The sequence below is a fragment of the Branchiostoma lanceolatum genome, chromosome 1 (genome assembly GCF_035083965.1).
Source record: "Branchiostoma lanceolatum isolate klBraLanc5 chromosome 1, klBraLanc5.hap2, whole genome shotgun sequence".
Taxonomy (NCBI): Eukaryota; Metazoa; Chordata; class Leptocardii; order Amphioxiformes; family Branchiostomatidae; genus Branchiostoma; species Branchiostoma lanceolatum.
The window spans coordinates 28,949,562-28,970,173 of NC_089722.1; the positions used below are offsets into that span (position 1 = coordinate 28,949,562).

The 20,612-nt window shown below is 42.0% G+C and overlaps 3 protein-coding genes across 6 annotated transcripts in view; 2 read left to right on the forward strand and 1 right to left on the reverse strand.

Moving 5' to 3' along the window:
- On the forward strand, window positions 1-1,551 carry LOC136447230 (uncharacterized). The gene is made up of 2 exons (XM_066445951.1): window positions 1-986; window positions 1,208-1,551. Exons 1-2 carry the CDS (start codon window positions 119-121, stop codon window positions 1,378-1,380), a joined length of 1,041 nt encoding a protein of 346 aa, XP_066302048.1. The 5' UTR covers window positions 1-118; the 3' UTR covers window positions 1,381-1,551.
- A 354-nt stretch (window positions 1,552-1,905) lies between these two features.
- On the forward strand, window positions 1,906-16,846 carry LOC136447142 (calpain-A-like). Of its 2 annotated transcripts, XM_066445842.1 has the most exons (15): window positions 1,907-2,111; window positions 3,959-4,008; window positions 5,604-5,968; window positions 6,368-6,530; window positions 7,426-7,566; window positions 7,999-8,136; window positions 8,596-8,807; window positions 9,237-9,405; window positions 9,535-9,618; window positions 9,924-10,012; window positions 11,183-11,260; window positions 12,158-12,249; window positions 13,757-13,882; window positions 14,289-14,425; window positions 14,941-16,846. In XM_066445842.1, exons 3-15 carry the CDS (start codon window positions 5,604-5,606, stop codon window positions 15,211-15,213), a joined length of 2,067 nt encoding a protein of 688 aa, XP_066301939.1. In that variant the 5' UTR covers window positions 1,907-2,111; window positions 3,959-4,008; the 3' UTR covers window positions 15,214-16,846. The 2 variants fall into 2 exon arrangements, with proteins under 2 accessions (XP_066301946.1, XP_066301939.1); XM_066445849.1 differs by lacking the exon at window positions 3,959-4,008 and having other exon boundaries at window positions 1,906-2,111.
- Window positions 16,847-16,848: 2 nt separating this feature from the next.
- The window catches only part of LOC136447159 (calpain-10-like), a 63,640-nt gene continuing 59,876 nt past the window's right edge, over window positions 16,849-20,612 (reverse strand). For 2 of the 3 annotated variants that reach the window (XM_066445867.1, XM_066445860.1), the window contains exons 11-15: window positions 20,252-20,385; window positions 19,691-19,902; window positions 19,195-19,364; window positions 18,165-18,262; window positions 16,849-17,926 (exon numbers count right to left, since the gene is read on the reverse strand). In XM_066445867.1, coding sequence (XP_066301964.1) covers window positions 17,735-17,926; window positions 18,165-18,262; window positions 19,195-19,364; window positions 19,691-19,902; window positions 20,252-20,385 — 806 coding nt within the window. In that variant the 3' untranslated portion in view covers window positions 16,849-17,734. The remainder of the gene's footprint in view (window positions 17,927-18,164; window positions 18,263-19,194; window positions 19,365-19,690; window positions 19,903-20,251; window positions 20,386-20,612) is intronic. The other variant, XM_066445875.1, reaches the window with a different exon arrangement.

Consider the following 20,612-nt stretch of genomic DNA (forward strand, 5'->3'; position numbering starts at 1 on the left):
CTCTAAAACAACAGAAAACAAATTCCAAATATACTGACGGTAGGGGTGATTTTCAGCCACTGCGTCCAGAGGTGTTATTTTGGAGACCAAAGCCAAGAAATCCATTCATTTTCAAACTATGAGTGCAGGAGTGAACGTTGGACGATTGGGTGGTGGGAGTAAGGAACAGCCACTGCGAACAGACTGGTCCTCGGTTGGAGTTAGTCCCTACAACAGTATCAGTAACGCTGAGCAACAGCCGAGACAAACGCTGTCATCATCATCAGATTTGGAACTCAGGACTCCAACTTCTCTCACTCAAGAGGAGCTACAGGCTGCGGCCGCGCCATGGCTTCCCGGGCAGCTTTCAGACGACGGGAAGGATCTCAACTTCCTGACCGAGAACGACACAAACTTCATGTTACGTTGGGCGGAGGGTCTTCTCACAGAAACACAGCAACAGCAGTCTGACGCACATTTGATGACGGGTGTTAACAACGGGACATTGGGAGAGGCTAAGAATGGAGTTCATCAACGTGGTTGTTTGCCAGTTTACACACCAGCGTGCGGTGTGACACAGTGCCAGGAAACCCCCACCAACAGCCAATACCTGGGCGATCCGTGTCTGCCACGCAGTGCGACCAAAGCGCCCAACAAGCGGGCCTTCCCGCCATCACAAAAGTGCGCTTCTCTCGCCTGTGCGACGGCCCCGGATGTGCAGTGGTACAAATGTTGTACGGGTTCATCTCCAAATGATATTGTCGCACAGTACGCATCTGGTAGAACTGTGAACGTCGTGCAATTTGACGGAGTCTTGCTCAGCTTCGACGACACACAGGCCGTGCAGGTTCTATCCAGTCAGAACACGGGTGATGTAAGTGTAACAACGCCCGACAAGCGTCCCACATGCCGCCGTCAACTGTGGCCCGAAGAGCAGCAGAAAACTAAATCTCACGACATTACAGAAGGGGCTCCGTGGTACTTCAACTTTTCACAGAAAATTCCAGGTACTTCTCGACGACATTTCGTCATTGGTCATCGCATATTCTCTCTCTCTCTCTCTCTCTCTCTCTCTCTCTCTCTCTCTCTCTCTCTCTCTCTCTCTCTCTCTCTCTCTCTCTCTCTCTCTCTCTCTGGTCACATTTACTGCGTTAGTAGCTGTTCACTTCTTACAATTTTGTGCAAAACGTTTACTTTGAAATATGAATGTTTAATCTTTGTGTTCAAGTTGGTACATCGAGGCGTCCAGGAGATTGTACAGCAGACAGAAGTGAGGCCTCCACTCCCCCGCCACACGGGAGGCAGCAACAGGCGACACCCAGGGCCAACAAGGCCAAGCGGCGTCATCTCGACAAGTCTAGGGTCAACAGAACCTACAAAGGTTCAGGACTACAGGCCTGAGCTAGGCATAGGGCACACCGCGAATTAGCATTGATTTACGGCATATACTCTTTTACATTCAAAAGTCATAAAGTCTTTGAAATAACATTTTGCAGCACAGACACCGTATCTCGTTTTTAAGCGTACTTTTGTTTGAGGACTTGAACAATAAAGAATGAATGCACTTGATAATACTGACTGCAAAATATGATACTTGTACTGTTATGACTGTTGGTGGATTCAGGCAGTGACGTAAGGACACGCGATACCAGTACATGTATATGACCTTCTTTTGTACGTGGTGAGTCAGAGAACGCAGCTGTCATAAGTCTCAAGATGACTTTCCTGGATAAACCGATAGGGGGCTCCTTTGGTTTTAAAAGATGTACCTAGCGTCCTCTAATTCAATTCGTTTGGAAGTTACCCCACAGCTTTCATACTGGTGGTCTATATAGTGTGGTAAAAAACATGTTGGCTTCCAGACAGATCCATCCCTCAGTGCGCAAGACAGTCCCATTGCCCACCCCCCTCCCAACCCAAATATAGCTCACATAGCTATCATTCCCTGTCGGCCGAGGTGTTCATGTCATCCGCCCCCTGTTTTCCTCTTGCTTAAATCTGCGTCAAGACCGACGTCCCCAGCCGCTAATAAGCCGTCCTGTCGCCTCCAAGACTCCCTGGATTACTTCAGCGTTAGCAAAGCTGTCAAAGTCGGAAGTTAAGGATACCCGCCTGTCTACAGACGACAGAAGGTACGGTTAAGCTTTATAGTCCCACAGGCGGTGCAATGACATACACTTAGGTAAGTAAATATAGCTGTAGAGACACGAAAAGGGAGGGGCATACATATGTTCCCGCATACTACCAGCTGCAAACATTCTAATGGCGTTCGTGGCTTCTGTTGGCAAGTTGTTATCTTTTCAGTTCGCCCTTATGGCGGTGAGGAAAGACGACCCAATTGTTCGTTTATGGGCAGAGATGAAATATCATATTTCGGTTCGTGTGACTGAGTTGGGAACAGCGAACTGTTGTGCTACACCACACGCAGTGTAAAGACCCTAGTTTAAAAAAGTGATATTAAAATCTCTCGAATGTAACTTCAGACAAATTTAAGCGTATTTTGCGGGTACCCATGATTTGCGAAAATATCTTAAGTAGCAAAAGTTGAGCGAAAGCATTGGTCGTTCAATTTTTACGATAGTTCTTCCACAGACACAAGAACAACATCTCAAACGGGAGCCTTCGGCAAATTCATTATTTTCAATTAGACCTTTATACATTCGTAATGGTACAAGCACAACACAAAAGTCGTATTCGAAAATGTGTTGGCGCATGACATGATATATGACTTGTCTGGTATTCGGATGTTTCACCATAGATTAATTTGTAAGAATGCTGCCTTAACACGATATTTTGTGTATGGATAAACAGCCCAGACAAACAAGCATCAAATTGAACTCTACTTCAAAATTAGAAACATGACAATTGAAAGCTTTTATACGGGAGCGTATTTGCGAGATGAGACATAACACATACAGTATAAAGATAGCTCTGAATACCAAAATGATGAAGAGAACGTTTCTGATCATCAAAATACAATGTGTTCGATCACTTCAAGGTGGCACGAGGGGTGGGGTTTCTGCGACGACGACACATTACCAGTAATTCTTGTCAATTACAAAGAGTATTTGTTTCACAGTCAAACTAGCTAAATGCAATTTGTTATCAAGAATTCAAGATGAAAGACGTCTAATACGTTTAGAATCCCTTTCACACAGTGGCAATGCTATCTACCTCTTCGTAGATGCTGTAAGTGGCGCCAAAACAAATATGGCGGAATTTTATATATGGATGTAATGATCATGACGGATGTTTGACATCTTTCTCACATGACTCCATCCAAATTGAGTCAGATGGCTGTTAGATAACTATTTTTGTTTGTAATTTTTGGTTGTGTGGTTTCTACTCATTTAGATTCATATCGGTAAGGAGACATTTGGGTCACCCTTGCTTAGTTAGCGCGCTGTACTATCAACAGCGAAATACATCAACAGTTAAAGCACATAGGCTCGTGCTCTCCAACCCCGTTTTAAAAAAACAGGTGCTAATTGACTTGTTAGCATACAACCTTGTCTTGACTTCGTCTTCAATTGAAACATCCTAAATTGTCAGCTCAGAGTTTTGGTATTAAACCTGGTTCTCCATGGCCAGTTCTTCCCTTTAGTCACTGACGAAAGACAGCAAGTGCTGTCTGAAACGTCTGACTGTTTGTATCCAGTTGCTTGAGTAACTGTCACTTGCCGTATCTTATTACCTGGATGTCTAACCTTCATCAACGTAGCGAAAGACACGTCTGGGCATGACTCATTTTTGCGACCCCCTACATATATTCAGGGTTGTTGACCGTAAACAGACGTGTTTTCATGTCGACAACACGGCGGGAAGCTTCTACAGGGTCATTGAACTCAGCAACCGAGTTGACATTGTGGAAGGGGGCCTCAACGTGATTGGCCGAGCTTGCACACGTGACATTTTGTTTTTGCACGATGGAAGTGTTTTTCTTTCCGCAAAGTTGACCATTTCGTTGTTTGTTACACAGATATTGATTCATAATCAAGACCGTGTGAGGGAGAATTTCTACCCCATAAGGTACTATCGAGACAATTTCTATTCTAATTAATCATTTAATGCATTATTTATTTATTCATTTATCTAATTATTCATTTGTTCTTACGCTGTAAGAGCTTAGCACTCCCTTCATGATTCTCAAATCTAGAAAAAAACATTCAGATATATGCCCATGGTGCTTGAACCGCGCCATTAGAACAACATTCACTCCATTCTACCGTCGCACATATAATATGGTTATGCTCCGTCATGCTAGAATCATCAATCGACTCAAACAGAGGACATGCACAACGCATTTTTCTGTTTTTACGTGTTTGCTTCTCTTCCCTTTTTTCTTGAATTAGGTTTTCACTCATGACATCGATCGTTTCTGCTCCACCATCTGTCATACTCGCGCTTCGTTCTTTTCTACATGCTCATCTCGTACACTAGTCTGCCGCATACATATGCTTATTTCGATAAAATTCCTGCTATGTTCGGCTAGCTCTGCAATATAGCATTTAACTCGATTTGGACGTCAGGTCTGTACAACTTCAGTCTTATAAACAATGTACGAATAGTTTTGTTTGATAGCTTCACTCCGCTCTCTCCGTCGCTTCCGAGAGAGCGAAGTAAAGCTAAAGAGACCAAGGTTATTCATTTGAGGAAGTAACAACCGACTGACTGAATATATAGTTGTGCCTTTCGGTCTGCATTCAAAGTTACCTTCGCAGGGTATCATGGGATTGCGTAAGTAGCACATATCCCATAATAAATAGCGAGCAACAGCCGATTCGAAACGTTTGATACTGAAACAAACAAAAAATCTCATAACCTCTCCATAGACTGACGTGATACAACCCTGGCGCTTCAGTCGAAGTGGTGCTGACCGAACATAACAGCAAACTTTGGCAGCGCGCATCTCACAAACCATCACAGTCTGTGCTACCCTCTCTCTGTGAAACCAGGGGCGTATTCAAACACCTGGCATGGAGGCAAATACAGGCCTTTAACGGACTAACCTGTAGATGTATGTCATGCATGCATTTTGCAAACATGTTGCTCTTTCGCTTGCTATACTTCGCTATATTGGCTTCTTTTCGTCGGACAATCGGAATCTGCACATATTCTCTGAATCGTATGTAGCACAGGTTGTAATGTACTAACAAACTGTGACTAGATGTAAAAAGCCTACATTTTGCCTTACATGGCTTTTCTCAACCTTGTACTGTATATTCTTAGAGTAACTATCATGACGGGCATACTAACTTTTTCCTTTGGACTATCAAACATAACAACCAAATGCTGACCTTGGACAATGACTTGCCAATGTCAACTAGGACTATTGATAAACGTTACGACCCGTAGAGACACGAACCTGTCCTGTAGTGTGCAGATAATTAGACTAATCTTTATGAAGTGGTTTGATAATGACTTGAGTGTTTAGTAGCGCATACCCAATCACCACCCCTATCAAAGCATGTATCGTATGTCGTAATGTGATGATACGTTACACGTCCACACCCCAGTACCGTCTTTAATAGGTCGTTAACAGTTGTGCCTGTGTCGTCTGTGACTGACCGGGTGTTTATATACGCCTCTCTCACCACGACCAACACGCCCCCCCCCCCTCCAAGATGGGGATCTGTTACAGCACGGAGGTAGTGCGCAGCACAGACGATGATGGCGCCCCGCCCGAGGTCGGAGCGGGAACCACCCGCCGGATCATCATCAAGCGATACAAAGATCCGTTCGGACGGGTCGTCAAGGAGGAGAGAATCGAACTGGACGGAGACGACGATTTTCCGGACTTTCCCGAATTCAACATCGGCCCGAAGCCACGAGTGGAGCCGCAGCCGCGACTTCGCCTACAGCCTGCTGAACCTCAGCCCCAACCGAAACCCCAGCCTCAACCTCAGCCCAGGCGTAACCTGCACAAAATCCAGGGGCCTGCATGGGATAACAAGAAGCTACAAGTACAACCTCCAAGGGGGAGGTCAGGGTAAGTTCTGCATGGACCGTTTTATTGTATCATCAAGAATGGCAAGAAGGAAAGGAATAAACGATGGTGATTCAGTGAGCAAGAGGAGAAAAAATGGGATAAGGGCAAGGAGTAAGACGCATGAAAGAGATGCATGAAGAAAGAAAAAGAGCGATATCGATAGGGCAGGGAAGGTGACACAGAAAGATATAAAGACGTTGACTTCGTTCAGTAGTTGGTTGGGAAGAAACGACCTAGTACAAGAGGAATCCGTGCTAGCTACGGAGAGAATGAAATATGCGAGGAGATAGGAACTAACAAACATAGCAACAAACAAACGAAAAACGTGTACCGTAGCATTGTCTCTTTACGTTCGTTAACCCATTTTTCATGTTCGTTTGTTTATTCTATTTCGCGCAGGTCTACCATCAGTAGAGACAGCGGGATTGTAGACGAGGCTGATGACGGGATGCTGAAGTGGCGGGAAAAGGAGAAACTGGCGCCCAAACCCCCGGAGGCGCCGGAGCAGGAGGAAACACAGCCGAGGGACGATCTGGCGGACGAGGACGACTTGGGCGTCACGGTAGGCCCCCCAGCCGTGCACTTTGAAACACGCCTTCATTATTCATTTCCGTTGAAATGCAGATTGAAAATAGCCTCTATGACCCGCGATTTACACGCAAGATTTCGGAGTTGACTCGAGGCTGTGTATGAGGAGCGTTGGGCTGCTCAAGTTGAGTTTTCCTACTGGAAAACGGTACTTGAGTGGCCTAGGGTTATCTTTGCACAGTCCTGAGTCGACTCTAAGTCGACGCAAAAACGCGTGTGTGAACCCAGTCAATGTTACTTACCGATATGAAGACTTGAAGAATGTACCACTCTAACCACTCACTACCCTAAACGATTTATAGTTTATATGTAACATAATGGTGTTGTGCCACTCTAAAAACAAAAAAAAATTATACGACTCTACTTATTCTGCGAATCTGCGTCTCAAAGTAATCGTTTTTTTCGTTTCAGGTGGTGAGTAAAGTAATGTGTGTTTGCGGTCCTTTATGTTGTCCTCTTAAAACGTCCTTGTGGCAATACACACCATGTATGTCTCATAGTCCTGAGCACCGTTCCTACCCAAGTCCCATTTTGCTTAAGGCATGAATAGTGCATGAATATTCGAATGGAAGCCAGTGAAGTCTCCCTTTCATGTCTTCCACACTGTTGTTACCTGGTGTATACTGTGGCAAATGTAGTATTAGAAAACCAGATATTGGTTATTTGTTTACTAATGCCATCGACATATTGTCCCATCTTATTCTAGCTTACTTTCCACATTTCCACTCTTAGAAATCTTGCCCTCTCATAGCACACTACTACTAGTATACAGATTCTTTCCCTGCGAAGCCGTAGCTCTCTCGCTTTTACATTCAATCTCTGTCGCCTGTCCTTGCTTCCTGCTTCCGTGTCTCTTACGCTACTATAAGAACTACAAGCGGATGAAGAGTCAGATCCTCGCCATGGGGCCCGGTGCGCTGTACTCTGACCCGGAGTTTCCCGCCAGACCTACGTCACTCTTCTACAGCAACCAGAACATCGACCCTAGGATCGTTTGGAAGAGACCACAGGTGAATGAGGGTGGCTGGGTGTAGGAATAAACAACACATGTGCAGCTAATAATCGTCCATTCTTTCTTTCAGCTGTCGCAAACCTACAGCTAAAAGATTAGAAGTGAATGTTGGATATTCAAGTGTGGGAAAACGGCCCGGTATAACAGGATACCAGATCAGCACCAAGGACAGGGATTTCGCCTATTTTGGGCCTGGAAACTCTTTTTCTTTTCGGGGTTCTTTTAGTTCTCTCTGACTGAGTATAGAAACAAAAACGGATTTAATCTTGTACCATGTGGATGTATAGTAATCTTTGTATTTTGTCTATAAGGTAATGCCAAAATAATGATATTCTGTACAAGCTTTTGATGGACTATGATTATCGACGTTAGCCTTTCAATACACATTGTCAGAAAAGCAAATTTTGCGTGCATTTCTCCATCTCCAAAGGAAATTATGGGGGTGACGAAACCACGGCTCCTGGTGGACGGAATCAGCCGTGATGACGTCATACAGGGCATGCTGGGAGACTGCTGGTTCCTGGTGTCTCTTGCCGCCATCTGTAGGGATTCCGCTCTCATGGAAAAGGTCGGAACAACTTTCAGTCAGAAGTGACCTTGAAAGTATTTGAAGTTCGAGAATTAACCGTTTTTTTATGTTCCTTTGCATTTGTGACAAATTTCAACTCATTTCACACAAAAAAATGAACCTACTATGGTGCAAAAGGTGTTTATTCTGACTTACTCTCGTAATATCATTGCCTTGCTCTTCTAGCTGTTGATACAAAATTCAATCTTGTAAAGCGCGGTTCTATCGCAGCAACCAACAGCGGTCACAAAGTTTTCAGAGAATCCTTGATATGATAAAAGTTGAGGATGCTAAACATTTGGTTCTCATTCCTAATAGCCACGGTGCCTTTGTGTTAATTAAGATCATGATTGATTCAGATAGCAGTGAAGTCCACTGAGCTGAAATGCATACATTCAGAGTTTCAACATCTGGGTTCTATTAACCCAGTTGTTCACTACATCGTTACCACGTGACCAGGTCGTCCCACGTGACCAGTACATGTGGCAGGAGGGCGAGGGTGAGGGCTCGTACGTCGGCATGTTCCACTTCAAGTTCTGGCGCTACGGGAAGTGGGTGGACACCATCGTGGACGACCTGCTGCCGACCATGAGCGGCCAGCAGCCCATGTACTGCCGCTCCAACGATCCCAACGAGTTCTGGAGCGCTCTGGTGGAGAAGGCGTATGCCAAGTAAGCTCAGATCTTCGTCATCAATATAGAAAAAAATCGCCAAAAATCGATATTTCAAAATATTCGCGTCGACACGCATCATTCTTTCAGTTTTACTATCATGTACATTCCTGCAAAGTTATATCGATGAACATCGAAGCACAAGCCAAGGAGAGCGTTTTTTCTAAAAAAAGAGGCGTAGCATTATAAATCTTGATGACGTAATCATGACATCATATTAATTTGCATAAATGTATATCTCAATATGCCATTTTCATCAACTCGGATTAGTTTATCCTATTCTGAATATTCCTTTGATGAAAGAGTTTCTTTATTTTTCAATCCCACTTTTGTAGACTCCGGGGTTCATACGAGACTACAAAGAGAACGTTTGATAAAAAAAATATATTCCTTTGATAAGATCGTTTTTCCTCCATCCCTTATTTGTAGACTCCGGGGCTCATACGAGGCTCTGAATGGGGGGCAGGCTATAGACGCCCTGGAGGACCTGACAGGGGGGATGGCGGAGAGCTACGACTTAAAGAAGGCGCCAGGAAATCTGTATCAGATCATGAGGCGAGCCTTCAAGAAACGAGCTTTCTTCACCACCTCAAAAAAGGTAGTCCAAAGGAAATCAATAAAATTTGTGAAATAGCTTGGAATACTTGATTAGAATTATATGATTTATTTATTTAGAATGTGTGTAACAAATCTGAAAGAGATTCACTTCAATTTTTTAAATTTTCAGACGACACAAGCGCTGACTCAACATGGCGTCACAGCGCAAGGCCTTGTGGGTGGTCATGCCTACAGCATCACATCGGTCCACATAGTAAGTGGGAAGGGGGTGGGGGCTACCTAAACAGAGACAATACTGTCCAAGATCATATGATAAAGGAAGACATAAGACAGTAAAGACTACAAGAGAAAGATAAAAAAATCACACTGATGGCTAAAAGCTAAGTACAATTAACTTAAGTTAGTGACTGATTACTCTTAAGAAATTATGTGTTCAAGATATCTGAAATGCTCATAAAAAGTAAAGATATTGTAAAAGATGATTGTTAAGCAAAGATAATTTTCCACATTTCCACTATGGTACATGCCCCAGTGACAGGTTCTGTTGAACAAATGTAGGTCCACAGCAATTTTGGCGACTTCCCGTTGGTCCGGATCCGCAACCCCTGGGGCGACGGCACAGAGTGGACGGGAGACTGGAGTGACTCGTGAGTATCCGGGCGTTACTCTCGTTGTTCCCCTCTGTTGTACCTCCTCACCCTTATAGCCTGGATACCAGACCCTTCGCACTAGACAATAACCCCTTTTGGTCGGGGGAGCACATCATACGCGATATAGAGTTGGCACGCGGTCTCTCTTGGCACCTTATCTCTCATATCTATCACAAGAGATAATAAGGGGCCGTGTGCTAACTGTGGGCCATATTTGCTTCCCCGGTTGAAGGATTAGTGACTGTAGTATGGTGGTCTGGTACCCAGGCTATCATCCTTCATTCTGTTGCCACGACTGCTTTGACGAGTGCAACAGTGTGGGAACATGCAGGTCAGAGCAGTCTGTTTACCCTCTGTGCAAACCCCATCAGCCCTACACATCCCCAGTAGATGTCCCATCCAGCACAAAGTCTGCACAACAACCCAGCAACCACTGCGTAAATCCCAACTGTCTGTTAACCTGTATTCCGGTCTATCTACCTAGTCCCCCCTCCCCCCACCTGACTGTGATGTTACCCTTTCCAGCACTGTACCATTTCCAGTGCGTTGTACACCCCAACTCTTTCACAGTGACTGTGTCTGTCAACCTCTATACCTGTCTACTTGGCCTACCTAGTCCCTCAGTACCTGACCATACCATTTTCAGTACCGTGTACACCCCAAGTCTATCACTGTGTCTGTTTAGCTGTATACCTGCCTGTCTACATTTACCTACATGTAGTCCCTCTACCTGCCCTGGTATGTAAATCTAGAACTGGCTGCTGTTTCACCCATAATCTAATATCTATAGGAATGTTCTCTTTCATCCTACTAAAAGAAAAGATTCCAGGACACCATGTTTGAAACCTACATTCTAACTCGTCTCTTCGAAGTACAGTCGCTTAAAAAAATACTATATTTCTGCCATAGGATGACTCAGAGATGGTTAAGTTGGAAATATGTTAAGAGGTTCTAAATTTCTATTACCATTCATATCATAGTGACTAGATAATGTATAGGTTAGAATTGTTTTGCGACACATTTGAAACAGTTTTCAGCAACAACTGTATAGACTACAGTATTATATCACATACAAGATGTGTTTCAAGCATCAATTTGTCATATACATGTAACTACATATAGCGTTACTTGATATGACATCAGCTAACCACTGTCTAACCACCACAGGAGCCCCCTTTGGGACCGTGTCCCTCAACATGAGCGGGACAGAATAGGCTTCACAGACAAGGATGACGGAGAGTTCTGGTGAGATACTGACGGGACAAAACTAAAAGTCCCTTCTTCCTAGAAGTAGAAGTGCAAACATGCGAAGTTAAACAAGTTTTTTTTTCAATGGGTGCTATAACAGTGTTTAACAGTGAGACACACAGGTTTAATTGTATTAGTGCTGCGTACCTAAACGTAACATCAGGTACAAAGGTTTAGGTACAGGTCCGGACCTGTAACGTTACCTGTACCTGAACAATTTAAATTTTTTTTTCTGAACTTCTTCAATATTGACAGAAACATAAATAAACTGTTTTCAACTTGTCAGTATCTTTATTCAAAGAGTTAAGAACATACAGTACTATGTTTCCTACCGCCAAACTCCCTTGGCCTTGCTACCAAGACTCCCAACATGCCTGAATGATCTGTTGCATATTAGTTACCCTGTTCCAAGGTGTCACTTTGGTCACCATTGGTGTTGCATGAAGCCATGAGGTTAGGATTTCAGTCACAAAATAAGCATATGTCGGTGTAAATTTATATCGGTACTGGTACTTCATGATTCGGTATTTTGGACCTGTATCTAATAAATTTTTATGGTACAGTACCGGTACACAGTACCAGTAAGCAGCACTAGTTTGTATTATTGTAAAGTTTTATATTCAACGCAATAGTAGCCTGGTACATTTTGTATATAGCCTATTCTAGCTCGACTTCACTCCTGTGATCAGAGGAGCAAACTGGAGCTTGAATGGGGTGGATAACAGGTTTCAGTAAACAGTCTTTCTGGTTACAGACTTGCAGAGGTGAGACCATTTTATGTGACTATACAGTGTATGAGAAATTATTGTCTTATAATCTATTGTACTGTGATACTAATAACCATATTTCATCTGTCCCTAACACTACTTTTCACACCGACCCCTGATGTGTTAGGATGGATTTTAAGGACTTCTGCCAACACTTCACGGAAGTCACCATCTGTACGATAGGGCCGGACTTTGACGCTGATGCCGTCGCTGATGTAGGTAAGTCTTTCCACTAAGTCTAATGGTTCCCACCCTCCTCCAGCAAGCCTCCCAGCTCAACACTGCTCTTCTGACCCAATGTTTTAACCATTGGTGATGTTACTGACAGTCGGTCGCAAATAATTAATGAGCTAGCCTTATTTGGCACAAACAGCCCTTATTCTGTTCTGAACCCAAAGTAGCAGTGTAAGACGTAGACTTATTGGTCAGCTTCCCAGGGACCTCTGCGGATTTCCACAAGACGAGCTTGTGGCAATGCTCTGATCGGCTGAAACATTGTTGGCGGTGACATCACCAATATTTAAAACCTTGGGTCAGAAGAGCAGGGTTCGTGCTCGGAGGCTTTGTCGCGGAGCGATTCAACCCTGCTGGAGGAGGGTTATGATTCTAATCATACATTTGAACTAAGAATTTGGACATTTCAGTAAGATTGTGACATGAGATGTACAAAATGCAAGACACCGGTAGAATAGCTAATTTTTACGGGCAGGCCTTACAAGATACTACTATTGGCCCCATACTTACTGTAACTGTTTTCCTTTAATGTCTATGATGTAGGAAACAGTGCAAGACCACAACCTGTATATGGTTTTATACAGTAACCATATTGTAACGTTAGCAAGATATGCTCATGTTGATATCGATGTTCTTTTTCTATTCCCACACATATTCAACACTTCAGGTAGTGGTAAGTTTCTGCTAGGTTATTATTATAGTAGTTGGAGAGTGTAGTAGGATGTATGTCTATACTAGGTTTAGTGCTGTCACATTGTAGTTGTGTCAGTCTGATTAAATTAGCTAGGTGGCTTTGTAAACTTCTGTAGTCACATTTAGTAAATACACGTAGCTTATTCTCACAACCAAGCAAGGTGGCATCTACTGACTGTTGCGATGCAATGAAATGAGGCGATGATGATGATGATGATGACTAGTTATCTTTAACAGAACTAACTGCCAATTTGCTATCCAATGTAATGTTCAGCTGTTACAGTTTTTGAAGTGTGGAATGGTGCTGTATGATGACACTAACAGAAGTGTTCTGATAATCCTTTGGCATGTTCTGTGTGATGCAAGGCCATCTTGACAAAGCCTAATGAAGAAAAGCAAGGTAACAAACATAAGTTATATACTTAAGTTTTCTTTATTGTGCATTGATTCTAAACCTATTGGCCTGCCTGGGGTGTTTTATATACACCACAACCATAGCTAATCACCATTGATCTATTACACCAGAAGCAATCTTATGGTTCTGCCAGTGTGACCAAGTTGCCAACCCTACAATCCATGTAATCCCATGAACTGAAAATGTAACCTAAAAAGTTAACTATCCAAGCTGATTAAAGCTTTACATTTAACAGAATGAATTATCATAAAATAATATTAAGTTATTTTAGTACACAATTCAGCACACCAGTAAGACATATTCACCGCTGGCACAATTTCGGAGGATGCCTAAAACAAGTTTTGTTTTTACATCTGGTAACGGCTCTTCTTGACAAATCCTCAGATCGTGAATGGCACCAGGCAAACATCAAGGGTTTCTGGGAGAAGGGCACATCGGCAGGCGGCTGTCGGAACAACATCAAGGCTTATGCATCAAACCCACAGTTTGCACTCAGAATACTGGAGCCAGGTAATCAAAGTACTGTATTTTCTTGAATACAGTACACACTTTTTAAACATTTCAAAATTCAAAAGGCATCACAAGTCATTGCCAAAGTCATGGTGCATACTTTATTTGAGGTTACTGACAGGACATTATGTAATGTAAGTGTTGAAACAATTCTACTACTAGTACCCTATAGTTGATATGCCCAGCTACCAAGTTGAACATAGTTATTATCACAATTGACCACAATTGGAAAATAATGATAAGGCTAATTTTTCTACTATCAATAACTACAAACATATCAATTGCTCGGTGGTAATATTAAAATCTTGATACGAAAGACATTTTTTTAGAACCTAATTGCATACCATTTATTGCTGACTGTAGTTGAGAGATTTGAGTGTTCTAACTCTTTGTCTATTGTAATTAGATGACTATGACCCAGAGATCGACCCTCCAGAAGACCAGGGGAAGTGTAAGGTGGTGGTCGCCTTGATGCAGGAGCACAGGAGATCACAGAGACACCTGGGAGTCAGGAACCTACAGATCGGGATCCACGTCTATAAGGTAGGTTTTTAAACCTACAAAGAAGTTTTCAATCTCAACATTTCCCCCTTAAAGACCATCAAATTGACAATAGATGCCTTTTATAAAGATGTCAACATTGTGTCCTTACAGACATAACCATTTAATTCCAGCTTTTATCTCATCATATGTCTGGTAATAGTGACAAGCACATACTCTTTGTTTATCATGAAGCCAATGACCATGTGTAAAGTAGATATTACAAGATCAGGAATATATGATTTCTTTTAACAATGTATTGCCAGAGAATGATGATAGGAATTATATATTATGACAATATCAAACCAACAGACACATTATCTATTCAAAGTTTTGGTATAAAACCTACAGTTCTCCCCTTTAGTCACTGATGAAAGACAGTGGATGCTGTCTGAAACGTTTGCTTCAAAATTTCATCCAGTTGTTTGAGAAACTGTCTTTTGGCATATCTTATTACCTGGCTTACCTTCAACGATGGAACAGGCAATACATTGTAAACATGATCATCTCAATTTCAGGCCAACAAGGATCCCCATGAACGCCTAAACCCCAAATACTTCATGTACCACCGTGACGTGGCGAGTTCCGGATCGTACATAAACCTGAGGGAAGTGTTCCTCCGCGCGAACCTGGAGCCCGGCGATTACGTTATCGTTCCCTCCACCTTCGGAGCAGAGGAACAGGGATCCTTCCTCATCAGGATCTTCACGGAGAAGAACATTGAGGTCAAACCACTCCGCAACCAGTTCAACATGTACTCCTACAACTGCTACGTACAGGACAAGTGGTAGTGAAACATGCTACTGTTCATATTCTGGCTAATGGTGGATGTTTATGTGTTGCAAAATCTTATCATCATTGGAACACCTTTGGACAGAAGAAGTCCAGTTGTTGTGGAAGGTGTTTGATGCTGGTCCGTAAGGAAGTTAGAATTGTGTAGTAGGTCTTGTGTGATTACAGATAGGAGGATAAAACTTTATGGTTGTCTTAAATCAAGAATTGAAACATGGATTTACTACAGCAAACATTGTGCTGTTACCGTTATACTTGATAAGGTTACATAAAAACTAGTGTGCACCTGTCAATATTTTGGAGTTGGGAATACGTGATAAAATGAGTTCAAGCGATTAATACTATTGTTGCCAGTTGTGTTTTAGCGTTACAATCAATCTTTATCAAAATCCTTGGCAGTAAAAATACAAGAGTGTAATGCCTGTCGAGTCAGAGGGAAAATGAGATTTTTGTCTAACCTTTGCACTTTTGGAGGGTTACTAGTAGCATGCACAAACAGCACAGGTAATGTGACCTCTTTCAAGTAGCCCTATGATAGTATGAATGGCATTAAGTGCACTGCACAGCTCAGCATACTCATAGAGGCCTACTGTTGACTTGCATTTGCCCATCAATGCATGTTACCGTTAGGAGCTTTGACACAGTATGTATTGTCAATTTGGACAAAATTCTTGGGAAGAAAGCAGACAATGCGTTTCCTGGGGAGTTGTAAACAATGTATTATAAGAATGAATTTGAAGGTGGATGTTACTGAATGTCTGAGGTGCGAACAGTAGCCAATCTGTTTAGATGGTAGTAAGGGAGACTTTGGTGATACAAGTTTCTGAGAGTTGAGACAATGAAACTAGAGAGTCAAAGGAAAATAGAGTTCCACAAACTGTTATGTGTACATCTGGTGAGAAATTTGTCTTTGATTTTAAGGACAGCAGCACTTCTGAATCAGTAGGATGTTCATTTTTAAAGCACAAGCACAACTATATGATACACACTTACTGTATTCTGCAATGTGTAAGCAAACATCAACAGTGAAAATATGTTACCGGGGAAGTAAAAACAATTTGGATGAAATGTTGGCAAAATAGGCAGTGTTCTACTATGACACAAAAATAGCAATTGTTAATTTTTTCAGCATGCAAATCAAGAGAAAACAAGCAATCTTAAATAAAAGCTTTGAAGCTATCTGGCTGTATTGCCTCTTCCATCAAATTCTGGCTATTGCATTATAAAGGTCAAAAACAGATTATACTATAGGCATATGGATTTATAATATAGGTACTTGATTTAGACGGAAGCTTCACTGTCTGGGGTGGCTGAATGTCACTGATTGTTTAATTAGACTATTAGAAACTCAACAAATGCTCTGAATAGTTGAGTATGTAATACAAATTATGACAAATCCCTTGTCCTTTTATGTCTTCAATGTAAATAGTAGTCCCAGCCCTTAGCAAAGACATAAGACAAAGAAAGTCATGCTAAGGCAGATTGGAGGTGCATGCTTTTCTGATGACTTTATTCCTTAGCTTACAGTATGGATATCATTCGTACATCCTTTATTTGAGTAAAGTTTACGCCTTCAGTTGACAACTTTGTTGATGGACATTATTGGGAAGATAATAAAGACACAATGCCACATCTGTTGGTTAAATGTTGTTCTTTCTTTTATGTATACCTGAATGAAACATGCATTGTATGAAGCAATGACTGTCCTGTATATTGAGTAAAGTACTAGTCTCTACCTCTGCATGGCTTAGCTATGGATAACTACCTATGGATAGCTATGTTGTACCTACATGTAACTACATTCAGCAGGCTGACTGACACTCCCCTTTGGCAAAGTCACAAGACATCAGGTACATGTCCTTTTGTATCTCATGTTTGCACTTTCAATTGGCTCTTTTTCTTCAATTGAAACAACTTTATACAAAAGAATAATCATATTGCACAGTAGGCTAATTGCAACTTATTAAAGGTACCTTAATAAATATGCCACATATTTGTGGTTCAGCATGTCTTTGATATAATCAGCACCATATATATTGCACTAGGCTTTATGACTATATCAATTGGTAAATATTTGACTTTGCAACATCATCATCATCTCGCTTGTCACCTTCTTGGTCTTAATAGAATTGTTCCATAAACGTTTTCACTTCATCCTCTTGTTATCTCCAACAGCTATGATAATTTAGACTCAGGTAAGCATGTGTACCCGGTATTGGTCGATTTCTTGCAGCGGTGCTCGCGCGCGCATTTGGCCACGACGTAGCGACAGTGCACGTGCGTGTGTTCTGCCACCCACTAGCAGTGATGCACGCGCTGATTGCGAGGAATTAGTGCTGTGCGTGCACTGAAATTAAATCATGCGTGTACAAGGCCACACCAGATCTTAGGTACACGCGCTTGGTTCGTGCACGTGCACCATCGCTACCGCCTGGTCAAATGCACGCGTGAGCACCACCGCGAGAAATCGACCAATATCGGGTCCATAAACTTAGCTCCTAGGCTATAACATGGCAGGACTTAATCAAAGGCAACAGAAAGGACAAATTTCCCTTCACAGTTTGGCTTGTGAGTGGAAGGCACAATGACATAGCACCCAGCTGGGAGAACCAACTGTTTGGACACCCTGGTCAGATACTGGTGAGGAACACAGTTCCCAACGCCTGCTTTCTTAAAGAACTCCCTGTTGGTGATTCTTTCACACTTCTCAACCTAAAAACACAGAGACAGTGGACTCAGTACCTTAGCACTACAGGTGAGCATTTTAACATCAAAACAAAACAAACAAACAAACACATCGTTTTAAACAATGCCTCTATTTTCATGGAGGTAAAAAGTTGCTCCAATTTAGTAATATGCAAATATAACAATAGTATATAATACACACTCAAAATATCTACTGTTAACATTACAAAATAGAAGGAAACATTTATGAGACCCTGTACCTTACCTTATAGACATGGAAAGCAGCAGCATGGCACATATATTGTAGATTTGGCTGTTTCTCCTGTTTTAGTGTGATTGTTACAGCTCTGCCGTTTTCATCTCCTACAATTTGGGAAAGATGACAAAAATTATTCTGAATATCATTCTACATTTCAATATTCAACTTGGTCATTTTGATCTTGTCCTTCATTTGATAAATACAACTAAATAAGCACTTTAGAATAACAAATTACAGTGGAAAACAATGGACAGGTACTGTCCCTGGTGCTAAGGTAACACACACAAAACATGCTGTATTTGAAACCATTTACTCGAAAATTATTCTTTTTCCTTACAATTCAATATATATATTCAACTTGGTCACTTTGATCTTGTCCTTCACTTGATGAATACAATCAAATAGGCACCTTAGAAAAACAAATAACAGTGGAAAAACAATGGACAGGTACTGTCCCTGGTGCTGAAGTACACACACATAACATGCTGTATTTGAAACCATTTACTCAAAAATTATTCTTTTCCCTTTCAATTCAATAGTCAACTTGGTCACATTGATCTTGTCATTCACTTGATAAATGCAATTAAATAAATATTTTAGAGTAACAAATTAGTGGGAAAACAATGGACAGGTACTGTAAAGTATGCTGTATTTGAAAGCATCTACTTGAAAGAACATTAAGAAGCGTTTAACCTGTGGATAAACAGAAGAAGTACAGTGGGTTGGTGTGGAAAAAGGATAAACAGGTACTGTCCCTGGTGCTGAAGTTCAAAAGTAACACACACAACAAAGCATGCTGTACTGTAAATGCATAAATGTTTGTGGTCGTTTTATATTTGCAGTTTACGCTTAAAAACACTGTGAAAAGCCGGTCCATTGTGTGACTGTATCATTTCTTTTATCGTTTCCACCGCGAACTCAAAACCACCGTGAAAACTCCATTTTCTCCCTACCGCGAATCTAAATCCCCGTGAACATTTCTGCATTTACAGTATTTGAAAGCATCTATTTGAAAGAATGCTAAGAAGTGTTTAACCTGTGGGTACACAGAAGAAGTACTGAGGGTTGGTGTAGAAGTTCTTGTAGTTCCTGCAGCCTCCAGCATTCACACCAGCCTCCCACTGGCCATGGAAGGTCAGGGTGTGTCCTGGTGGGCGGGGCAGACCTGAGGCGTGGCTGTCACCTAGCAACATGGATGGGAGTTCCCTAAAGTGTACAAAACGTACAGACTTGGAAGTATTGTTTGATACAGTGTAGCACTGAAAGCAGGGGGCGCAACAACTTGAGGCAAATTTGAAGACAAAAAATTGCTCCGGACAAGTCCGGAGATAATATCAACATTTGATGTTATTTGTAGTACACAATCATTACTTTCTTTATCTCCAAAAGTATCTACAAATCATTGATCATAAAATTTCCAAAAGGGTCTTGTTGCGATTGGTAGCAATTCAGTTATCACTATTATAATTATAGCAACCATTGGCACAGCATTTATGTTTCACCATCACTTTTCCACTGTTGTCTTTGCTAACCTGAGTTCAAATGGCCATGAAGAGAAAATTCTCAACAGAAATCCTTTTCCAATGTCAGGTTGAAAAGTGTTTGGGATGATGATGTAGGCTCCAGGCTTCAGCAGGCATGTTAGAGTCACTTCCCTGGCATGGGCGTGGGGAGGGGTTGTCATGGCAACGGGGTCATCCTTGATGAAGTCTGGAGCAGCCAGTCTTGTAGGCGTATCTCCTGCCTAAAGAGAGAGGCCAGTTAATGTGTGGAACATCAGTATAAATGGATTTGTGCCACAGACTGTGAATAAGTCAATTTATTGCTTGGATCGTCCAAGGAGGTTTAAGAATGGCTGAAGAAGGTAAGTCTAAAGATTCAGAAGTGATTCCCAAAATTAGCTTAAGAACAAGTGAAGTGTCTTCATTTTAAGAAAGATCTGGATCCAGATAATTCTCACAAAAGATTCTTTACTACTGCGACAAAAGATCACATCCTATCTTTGCAGTTTAGCAATGTTCTGCCAGAGGGTGCTTTTCTCACAACAAAAGGTATCAAATCTCCTTCAATAAGCTCACAGTATCATGACTAACCTGCCAGACGTGCATCCCGATAGCTTTTTCCTGAGACTTCCAGTCTGACTGTAGTCTGTTAGTTTGCTGCATCAGGGTCAGCAGTACAAAACTCTCCTGGTCATCACTGTTGCTTCCCCAGTTCTCAGAGGAAGCTGTAGACACAAATTACAGCATAACATTACTTGGGATGTCCCTATAGCTCAACTGGTTCCAATTAATTCCTAACTGGCAGACCCTCGTTCAATCCCGGATCAAGACATTTCAGTTGGGAATGCACCTGAAGGGATGTAAAATGGGGGCCCTTTGTTGCAGGAGGTGCCTTGAGTACGTTAAGGAGAAGGGCTAGCAACCCCTCTCTGTAAAGATATACCCTACTACT

Excerpts from the sequence above, each read along its gene's own strand:
- LOC136447230 (XM_066445951.1), top strand. The coding sequence starts at position 119 with ATGAGTGCAGGAGTGAACGTTGGACGATTGGGTGGTGGGAGTAAGGAA. Across the intron at positions 987-1,207 it reads CTTTTCACAGAAAATTCCAG|TTGGTACATCGAGGCGTCCA; the intron begins GTACTTCTCGAC and ends TTTGTGTTCAAG.
- LOC136447142 (XM_066445849.1), top strand. The coding sequence starts at position 5,604 with ATGGGGATCTGTTACAGCACGGAGGTAGTGCGCAGCACAGACGATGAT. Across the intron at positions 7,567-7,998 it reads TCGTTTGGAAGAGACCACAG|GAAATTATGGGGGTGACGAA; the intron begins GTGAATGAGGGT and ends CCATCTCCAAAG. Across the intron at positions 13,883-14,288 it reads ACTCAGAATACTGGAGCCAG|ATGACTATGACCCAGAGATC; the intron begins GTAATCAAAGTA and ends TATTGTAATTAG.